Raw genomic sequence first — 10,321 nt, forward strand, 5'->3', positions numbered from 1 at the left:
CTTTTTTGCATAATTTCAGTAAGCATAATTTCATGCTCACTTAACTGACTACTGGATATAAGGTTCACTTGGGAAATATATTTCAAGATGACCAAATTGCTGTTTAAGAGGTCATGTGCCTTGATATTTTGGTCCGGTCATCCAAACCAGATATATTCAGCTGTGATTGTTTATCAAGACCCCACTCATATCCGTGATTGTCCAATACATCAAAGGGATCTGTGCGCCTAATTTAGATGAAATTAAAAATGGATAGGTTCAGACATTGTAAATCACATGAACCGGAGACAACATAAAACTGTTTTCACCCGTTTTCATCTTTTTGTGTACTCACGAATTAGAAACGCTATTTCAAGAGTTCCAGCTCTCCTAATTCTATTTGCTTAACATTTTACAAGCCATATTTTGGAATGCGACTCCAAAAGAACTGCGAAAGCAAGTGACCCACCAGAATATTGTTGACGAAGCATCGCGCGGCTAAATTTTCAATCTTAGAAAGAGTGAGAGTAAATTAACTTATAGAAAGTCGTAGACAGCTGGTTTTTCTATAAAATCTATGGACATTTATCATCCTCTGAACTCGTTGGCCCCCACAAGGACCACTTAGTGAGTGGAACCACTTGTAGCCGGTCCTTTGAACTGCATCCCCGTGTAAATCCGGTTTGATGAGGAACGCGGAACAGTAGGTAGCGGTCCAGTCGTTTAGTGGAGACGGCCTTCTTGAAAGGGCGAGTGTAAGTGGATTCAATATTTAATCTGTCAGTTCCGAACCTACAAAGCATTCTTTCTTTTGAAACTGGGTCACTGAATTCTAAAACGATTCGCAAAAGAGAGAAAATCTGACACAACACTTGATCGGAGGGCACACAGTCTTGATAGTTGGTTGAGAGTTCTCCTCGTCCTAAAAGACAAAAGTACTTTCGCATTTCTGCACCGTTTGTTAGTAGCAGACGTTAGTGTACTTAGTAAAGCGAATTACCTTTATCTGGCATTTCGATCGAACTGCATGAGACAGTCGTTGGCTATGAACGTTTTCATTGCAAGCTCTCACATCCAGTCCTTTGCAATTCTGTTGGTTCTTATAACGAAATTCTCATCGTATACTAGTGCGCTGATGCCATCGTAGCACAAATATCTCCCCACACAAACTCCATAAGTTATATGTGAGAGAATATTCGCCCGGAACCTACGGTAAAACGGATTCATTTGTTTAAGTGCATATTGTGTCCGAGAACCAGGTCACTTAGAGCTGTTTGAGCAGATGTTTTGAGTGGTCAGAGAAGTTGCCATTACCAGTTCCAGCTAGTCCTTCTTAGGATAGACGCTAAGAGTCGTTGAGATCGCTTGGTGAAGTCTACACTGCAGCAGCGAATTAGGCCAAACTGATTCTTGAAGATATTTTCAGAGGTATGATGGATGTGGTCAAACGTTACAGCCATTTCGTTCAAACTGTCCTCAGCTACAAGCCTTGAGCATGCACAGAAGTAGCAGTAATAAATCCTGGGTAAAATCTGAAGACCATATAGCTTATTCTTGCTCCGAAGATTTTATGCAGATACTTAATGAATTTAAAATGTAAACTATACCTAACTGTAAAATGATTTCTGATTTCACATTTGGGCTGAAACCCTTAATGAAGACTGAGGGTCCTATCTTCCAGCTGTTTGTTTCAACCTGAGATAACACATGTAACAATAATGAACTTGGGGTTCTGAATAGATAATAGTAGTTTTTTTGGTGTTACGTGATTTCTGGATAAGTTTCTTCTGTGTAGGACATCGGTAAAATGACCACTTACAATGTACGTGTTAATACTTTTCAGATAAAATTGTGATTGCTCAGTTTATATCAGTCTAAACTAACGAAAAGGAGGCCGTCATTTTTGGCATTCAAAAACATACGCTCTTGACTCCACAAATCGAATGAGGTGAACACAATAACGATACAGAATCGTCCGAGCTTTAGGAGTTCTGTGAGCTGCACAACATCATGTGCAATCTGTCACAGTCTCTATGTATTCGGACTGCGTAACCAGGCCAAATTCCAAGTGTGGAGAAGTGGTAGTGCCTAGTTGGCACGAACCATTCGCATTTCATCACGCACCTACGCATGCATGCATGCATTTATGCTGACATGTGCAATTAGCAAAACAATTCAACCGACAAAGCCCACAGACACAAGCGCGTAGATTAACAGCCGAAGCTGAACTGAACACGTACCAAGTTTGTTTATTCCCCCGGCTGCGCAGTGGATTCGCTTGTAATTTCCGAACCCTTGTTCGTCTCTTTGAGATCTCAGATTGACTATTTTCAGTGATCAAATTAGAACCAACCTCCGGGCACTTTGTAATCAGTTGTCACCAGGTGAACGAAAAAGGGTTTTGAAATCGAATTCCTCGGTGAGCTAGCAGGGTTGCACAGAATGTTACAATCAGATTCAGGTAACCAACACTGTCACTACGAAGGCCAGCATACCTAAATAAGCGATAAATCAATGATCATTGACAAAGGTTAGATAAGAGCTAGCCCGGTGATTGATGGGACTTGTATACTTGGTTGTGGCGGTCAGGTCACAGTAGCCTCTTGACCACAATGATTTGTTAAAAAGCGACTAGTTAGAAGGCAATAGCGGAATTCTGGTTGCCCTCGTTGTGGCCTTTTTGGAAATGTATTTTAACGGGGGATTTGCTTTTAAATGCCAAGACTAAAAAACTAAACACGAACCTCGTCTACATTCCAGTTATTTTCCTGTTTTTCATGCTTCCTCTTCAACGAGGAAGTATTTGGGAGGGTCCTGGGAACCTCAAACTCCAGACGCCTGTTCTCCTTAATAAACTTCACCCCCTGTGTGTAAAAATAAAGGTCATGTGACCCGGATGATTCAAATGAGCAAACATTTCACGAGTCCTTCATTTCAATTCATCTGCTTTCATTGCTTAGTCAGCATGCCACCCAAAGCTACTCCCACTTACCCCTTTTCTTTGTTGTGGGGAGAAGATCGAGTTTTCTTAAGACAAAACCAAAACTGCGATCAATATGATACGTTTCTACACACGGCCGGACAGGTTACCTCTTTCACCTGATTAACTGATGTGATTGATGGGTTCACAAGCACACGTTGCTGCACTCTGTCCATGGTCAGCTCCGTTGTTTCGGTCACGCTTTCAATTCGCGTAAGAAATGTCAATATCGGGTAAGTGTCGCGTCTCTCCGGCTTCACTTTGTTCGTCACTTAAACGATGGGATTCTCTGTTACCGCGAGATTGTTGCATATTTTTCTGGTCCGCTTTTATTGGTTGTTTGACTCAGTCCACCTGTCCTGATTTTTCTGCATGCCCTGGCAACTACAGTTTTCTGACCCGTTCCTTTCTTCCGTTTCCCTGTTCTTGTTTGCCAGACATTGACGAATGCAGTGGACAACCGGACAGTCCGAAATTGTGTCCCTACTCCATGTGCGTGAATACACCTGGTAGCTTCATGTGTCAATGCCCCTACGGATTTCGTCTCGGTCGAAGCAATCGTTGCTATGGTAATGAGGCTTTGTTCTAGACGTGAATTACTGATTCGCTTTTCCACTTTTCTGATATCCTAACAACTAAGTTTTCGCCACAGATAAAGTGGCACGGTTGATAGGACAGAACGATCGTCACTGAAGGCAGTGAAACCGTAATAGCTATTTGTCATTGCCTTACGGTTAAAAGTGCCACCCAAGAGGGAGCCACAGATTAGACTGAAATCAGATATGCCATTCATCTTCACAATCATTGTCCAGTAAGCCGCAATTTCAAAGGATCACAGAACATTGCACCTTTTTTTAGAGGAAACATTCAGTACGTTCTTTAGATTGTTGTATAACGCTCCACACTGTTAAAGTAAGTTATTTTGCCTTCATATCGCTTACATTCCAGCAGACCTGTTGTTCCATGCTTAAAACTTATTATCGTTTGGTTGACTTCGCAAGTTGTTGGTAGACTTATATTTAGTGCTTACAAGCAAGTTCCTCGGGTCATTATTCGAGTTAAACTAATCCATAAAGTGTGCAAACTCAAAGAGAATTTATACACTACTTTCTTTAAATGCCCTGAGAGCGGATCGGCCGTAGGGATTTCTGTTAAAATGGGAAAGCCGATATGAGAAATTCCGTTTGCAGATCATTGTCTCGGAACGGAGGAATATTTGTCTCTGTGTGGTTGTTTTTGAATTAGAGCCTGATCCTTCATAAAATTTTACTGAAAACTCCTATCCAGCTCACAACTCATTTCGCTATTTTTTGGCTTGTCACCTACGCTGAAACGCTTTGTACCCGAGGACCAAGTTGTAAGTATGCGAGGACAAAGGCTCATTTGAAAATTGGGTTGCTAATAACGGAAAACATCAACATCAGTGGAGATTCATCTAAGCGAATGACTCGTTTGATGTTTACTTGTGCCTGCCGTTGCAACCATCCTAATTTTGGAACAAAGATTTGACACGTCATCATAGGGTTGTATACCTCTTGTGATGACATCCAAGTTGAACCAATGAAATATTTCAATTTAAACAGAAACGACTGAGCTCATTATCTTTAAGCAGTTTCGGTCTTATCATACTCTCTAAACACATCAAGTTTGTTATTGTCACTTATGTTTTTTTGGAGTCATTTTGAACAACATGCAGTTGGAAACGGGTTTCCCTGTGGGATCATAGCACAATCCACTTAGTCGTTTGACTTTACAGCCTATAGAGAAAAATCTTAGTGGGTTTTATTTCACTCGACCACTATGGTTCAACTTTAAATTGGCTGGGTATCTTTGGAGAGCATGCATGAACCTGTGCTCTAATACACTCTCCCAGCACAACTCACTGTCGGCCATTCAGTGTCTAACTACTGCTCTAATATAATAAAGTCTTATATGATCTATAGCGGGTGCGGTACATGTTGTATATGGCACAATAGCTGAAAACTGCTCCGCCTAACTGATGGTCAAAAATTTAGTCACAATATCGAACGCCGGATCCAGTGATCCAACTGCTGCCAATTTTTTCCACATTACACACGATTTTATTAGTATTTTCGACACTTTATATATGTAATACCCAACGATAGAGAAACCAGCATATTAAGGGGAGACGGTGCTAGCCTGTCACAATCATTCTGAGGTGCCTACTCAGACAAGCTGAGAAGAAAATAACAGCGCAAACGTAGCGAACACTGATCAGCCGCCATTTCTTGCAATGTCTCCAGTCAAGCTCAAGGGGTCATGGCCTCTCAGTGTGGGAGATGGACCCGACCAACAAACTCTGGATATCATTCACAGCCTTCACAGCCACGTCATAGGTTTTAGTCTTCAACATAGATCACTCATGCATAACGTGGTTGAACACACATCCTAAGTTATGGATGTTCTTTCTGCAGCCTGATGATATTCTCCCAGGGCTTTTACAGATTTCAGTAGGTAGGTTTTGGATTATATTCCAGCTTCAATATACATATATATATGTATATTTATTTAAGAGAGAACAGTTTCAAGAAACAAACACAGAAAGCACGCCATTTTTATGCGACAACATCGGAGACTCAGCAAGTCGAGGTGGACTCCCCTTTCTGGACTGGTTAGACTTCAATCCCAGATTGAAAAATCTATTACTGGACTGTCAAAAACTTGTTATCAGCCTTATGAAAGCTGCATTTTAGGTCACCCCGCAACGTTTTCATCAAAAACGAACAGAACTGACATTGAGCAGCTCAACTTTAAGCTGTTCTACTGTGATGACGGAAGCCTTTCCCAGGCAGCTTCCTTAATAGTGAATCACAGCTGAAATTATCCTTGCCGTTGAAGCTCTGACCTGTTGAACAAACGGAAGAGGAATAGTTTGTTTTATCAGTGTACTGAATACAATAATTCAGAGTAAAACTAAACACAGAGTTACCTTATGACTAACGTAAGTAAACCTCTTTTACTACGGCTACAAAACACCAATTCACGGTTTTGTTTGGTTATGGTTAAACAGCGATTCGGGAATTAATTTCAACTACGTTCACTCATGAAGAGCTACAGGTTCGGAATGCATGAAGTATGGGAACATCTGGGTTCCTAAGCGAAAGGTAATTCTGGCGGTGAAGAGAATACTCTTACAAAAAATCTACATGGTCCGAACAAAGAACCGGCTTTCCATCACTCCTGTCTAGGCTTGGGGAATAAAAAATATCAAGACCTTTAACCTGCCTTTAGGTCGTACTTGAAAATTTGATTCATTGTAATACAGGCCACTACTTCCCATTCCAAGAGCTCAAACAGATTTGGACACAAGCAGCTGTGACAAACTTGCCAATAATGTTTTTCACACCAACAGATTCACAGGAAAGAAGGCAATTTCGATTTGTTCCTTTCCCGCGCGATATCGCGGTGTGCCATATACGCGACGTTTTGAAACCTATCATTAGCATAACGGGAAAAAGCCTGCGTAACAATTATTAAAATTTTGGTCAAAATACTGACCTTTGGAAAACCGTCGACAAATAACTTGTTTCATTACTTATGTCAGTTGCCTTGGCAAATAGCTGAGGGTAGTTTTACGCTGGTCAGTCTCATGAGATGCAGATAACGTTTATCATGTCCTTCGTTTGCTTCTAGTCAAACTTCTCGGTTATCGCCATTATTTTTGTTTTGGTTAGCAGTATTCGGACAGGATGATCTCGTTTACGCTGACATCATGGCATTGCGTTTCTAGGCTGACATACGCATGTTTTTCCTGATCGATACGGATGCAAGCTAGTTGGAAATCGATAATCACACATTGGTTTTTGGCTGGTTGGGTAATATGTGATTCAGGGTTCTAAAATTTCGTTTCGGCTTGCAGTGCTCGCAAAGATGTGAACCCTGGTTTGATATCTATTGCTTATCAGTGATGACAAACTGACCTTAGAAGATGAAAAGTGCGGAATAAGGAACTTTGTTTCATTCATTTTCCATGTAATATTTTTTATCCTCACATCCACTACATCTCATTTACCATAGAAAATGTTTCCATTGTACGAGTTAGAACGTTCACTTTTACTTTTACTTTGAATAAACTTTACATTATATTATTATATTATATATATTGTCACATATAATATATGCGCGTACATTATGGTATTATATCTCACACAGAGGAACAGATGATCCCTGAATGAGGTATCTGTGCTTGCTACTTCGATTTCACTGTCTGATTTTTCGGAGGTCACGCAGTCACTGGCACAATTCGTAGTAAAGTGAATTTCCGTAAACCCGACACTAGAGTCGCTGGTTTTATTTTAAGATTAGAATGCTCGCTTCCTATCACGTGTTCAGTTTTTCCAATCTCCTAGTAAATGTCCTTATCCTAATTAGTTCAGTAGGATTCAAAATTATGAAGAGTGTGTACAGGATTTAGCTGTATTTAATCAATAAGTAACGTTTTTCGTAATCAATAGTAGGTTTTCACATGTCCAGTGGCGGTAGTCTGCGGATTGTCTAGTTCGACTGCAATGTTGCTTATACATTGAGAAAATGAAGTCTACAGTGTACTGGACATAATGTTTTGACTGCATTTGAGATGAAAAACTAGCATGAAATTTTGTATTGATCACTAGTAGCTCCAACGTTGTTCTATTTCTGAGAAGTACACTCATTTGCAAATCAAAATGAGTGTATTCTCGAAAACAGTCCAATTTGGGCTCAAGTAGAACATAAGGTTGACAGAAACTCAGGGACTGCGCCTACCTGATGAGTCCCAAAAAAGGCGAAACCGGTCGTGGGCTGTCGAAAAGTTTCAGCAACCTTGTGAATAGTTTTCCTATTTCCTTTTGGTTAAACACCGGTGGAATAGCACAACTAAAAAGTGCAGCTTTTCTGCTGGTCGTTTCGATCACCATGGGTGAATTTCTTCAGAAGCAAAATGATTAAAATCTCAAACCGTACGGCGTCTCGCACTCAAAGAATAATAAATGTAGGTGGTTGCGGGATTTGTAGAATTCATATTCAAGTCATTCTTGCTTGAGCAGTCATTCGCCTGCCATGGTGCAGTTATTTTCATCAGTGCTATCATCGCCCTTGGTGAGCTTATCAGCAGTTCCTATCCGAATTTCTTCGAAGCAAAATGATTAAAATCTCAAACCGTACGGCGTCTCGCACTCAAAGAATAATAAATGTAGGTGGTTGCGGGATTTGTTAAATTCATATTCAAGTCATTCTTGCTTGAGCAGTCATTCGCCTGCCATGGTGCAGTTATTTTCATCAGTGCTATCATCGCCCTTGGTGAGCTTATCAGCAGTTCCTATCCGGAGGTTCAACTCAGGGCATCTGACGTGCGAGGCAAGGGTATTAGCACTACTCTACCAGCGTAAGGTGGAAGTCTCCAAATTATGACTAGCGAAGAGGCAAATTTTTTCAGACTTAAGCGATGTCATTGGTGTGATGGATGGGTCGAACAAGGACCCAGTAATCGTCCTGGTTGTGTCGACTGACCCATCTATGAGGAATTTTCTCCGTCAGGTAGTGACACTGGCGTTTGAAACAAGCTGGACAATCTTTGGTTAATTGCACGTGGTTGCGAGATTCATTTGTGCAGCTCCCTTCTTTTCTTGGCGCATTCTGCTGGATCCACACCAAAAATGAAAAACTCCGAACTCAAGTTTCGCTCCTATCAGAATCAGTGAGTAAGCCTCATCCTTGGCCGTGCCAGATATTACCCAAGCCTGTAGGTCTCGAATTTTTCTTGTGGCATATATTTTCACCTCTGTTTATGAGCAATTCGTTTCATGTTCAAAGGATGGTATGAAGGTGCTTCGCAATAGACTCTGCTCCTCAAGTTATGCTTCCACACCGGTCATGCCCAAGCAATTCGGTTTTTCTTTCTATTGAATATGATGCAAATACTCCCTGTCCTATTACCGTTTGTCCTTATTTTAGACTTTTTGTTCGGAGAAGGAACTTCTATCCAGCACACATTCATGTTTACTACAGTACACTAAAACACAATTTTGACCTTCATACCTTAAGATCCATTTGGAGAAAACCCTGTGAACACTTTTAAAAGGATCATTTTTCTTTAAGTTTGAGGAGCGGAGTTTTGATATCTCAGGTAGTGTAGCTGGTTGTGGAATAGCCACTTATACACCGTTACGATCGACTCCACCACGTAACAACTAACGATGATGTCACCTTGATTAGTGATCACAACATTTCCAACCAAATTGCCGATTTCAGGGAATAAACCAACGACCGTACATGTGATCTGTGTAGCAGCGCTTGACGGATTTGACAGAACCTGCATCAAAGCACCATGCTGAGTGACAAGTGGAAATGTTTCCAATAGTCTGCAACACCGCACGCCCAGATGCGCTCGTTAGCAGACACGTTTAAGACCAATCAATAACACGTTTCCAAGATTTTGGACACGGTCTGTTTGATTTGAAAACACTGTATTGTCGTTCAACATGGTCAGATCACACCAAAGACGAAAATAACAAGTTTAGAGTCAAATTTCACTCCATCTGCGTTCACTTTTCAAGTGAACACGTTTCACACCCTGAGGAAAGAATCAAATTAACAAAATGCACGGTCCTGATTATCACAACCGTCGATGAAATTTTCTGGCCATTAAGTAGGAATTAGCTGAGGCAGCAGACGAAAAATAATCAATAGCTGCTTGCTTTGTAAAAGAAATATAGCAGCCCATACAGTAGAACGACGGGCAAACCTAGCACTGCCGTCCCAAAGGAATCAAATGTATTTTTTCACAGCTGAAGCTCAGTGGCCTGAACTGACACTGCAATTATCGCACATCTTGGTAGCACATTTACCAAAAAATACACACAACTCTGATCAGATTTCGGGGAAGAAAATGCATGGATTGAACTGACACGGTATCTCAATCGGTTGCCCTGAAGTAGATGGGAAACTCTCCAAGAGGCTGATGACTTTGTCACTAGTCTGAAGACAATTCTAAATTGAAGGAAAATTTAGCTTTTATTAAGTCCGCGGAATCGTGATTCCACGAATCGGATTTTTGACCGCGAGTATTGTTTGCCATGAACATAAGTTAAATCTGTCCGGTCATTGCAAGCCGATAATTATATGGTAATTGTAGGGGATAGGTACAGCGTTCGGAACTATCCAGAGATGATCACTGCCCTAATGTGGTTATATTTTCAATCAGTTTGGAGGATGGATAAATTGCATGAGATGTTATTCGTAGAAGTCAGTCATCTGTAAGGGAAACTGGCTTTCAACAAGGGTCAAATGAGTCACGGCGATTCTAACTCTTTTCCGTGACTGATACAGTACGCTTCAAATGACCCGGTAGACACAGGTTTCCTT

At 41.0% G+C, this 10,321-nt stretch overlaps 1 protein-coding gene across 1 annotated transcript in view; it reads left to right on the forward strand.

The window, feature by feature from the left end:
• T265_06607 (hypothetical protein) overlaps positions 1-10,321 on the forward strand; it is a gene marked incomplete at both ends in the record, with an annotated part of 113,342 nt that overhangs the window by 81,395 nt on the left and 21,626 nt on the right. Inside the window, one exon of the mRNA XM_009171911.1 lies at positions 3,397-3,528. Within this exon, the coding sequence (XP_009170175.1) occupies positions 3,397-3,528 (132 nt within the window). The remainder of the gene's footprint in view (positions 1-3,396; positions 3,529-10,321) is intronic.

Source organism: Opisthorchis viverrini (genome assembly GCF_000715545.1).
Source record: "Opisthorchis viverrini unplaced genomic scaffold opera_v5_139, whole genome shotgun sequence".
In the NCBI taxonomy this organism is placed as follows: Eukaryota; Metazoa; Platyhelminthes; class Trematoda; order Opisthorchiida; family Opisthorchiidae; genus Opisthorchis; species Opisthorchis viverrini.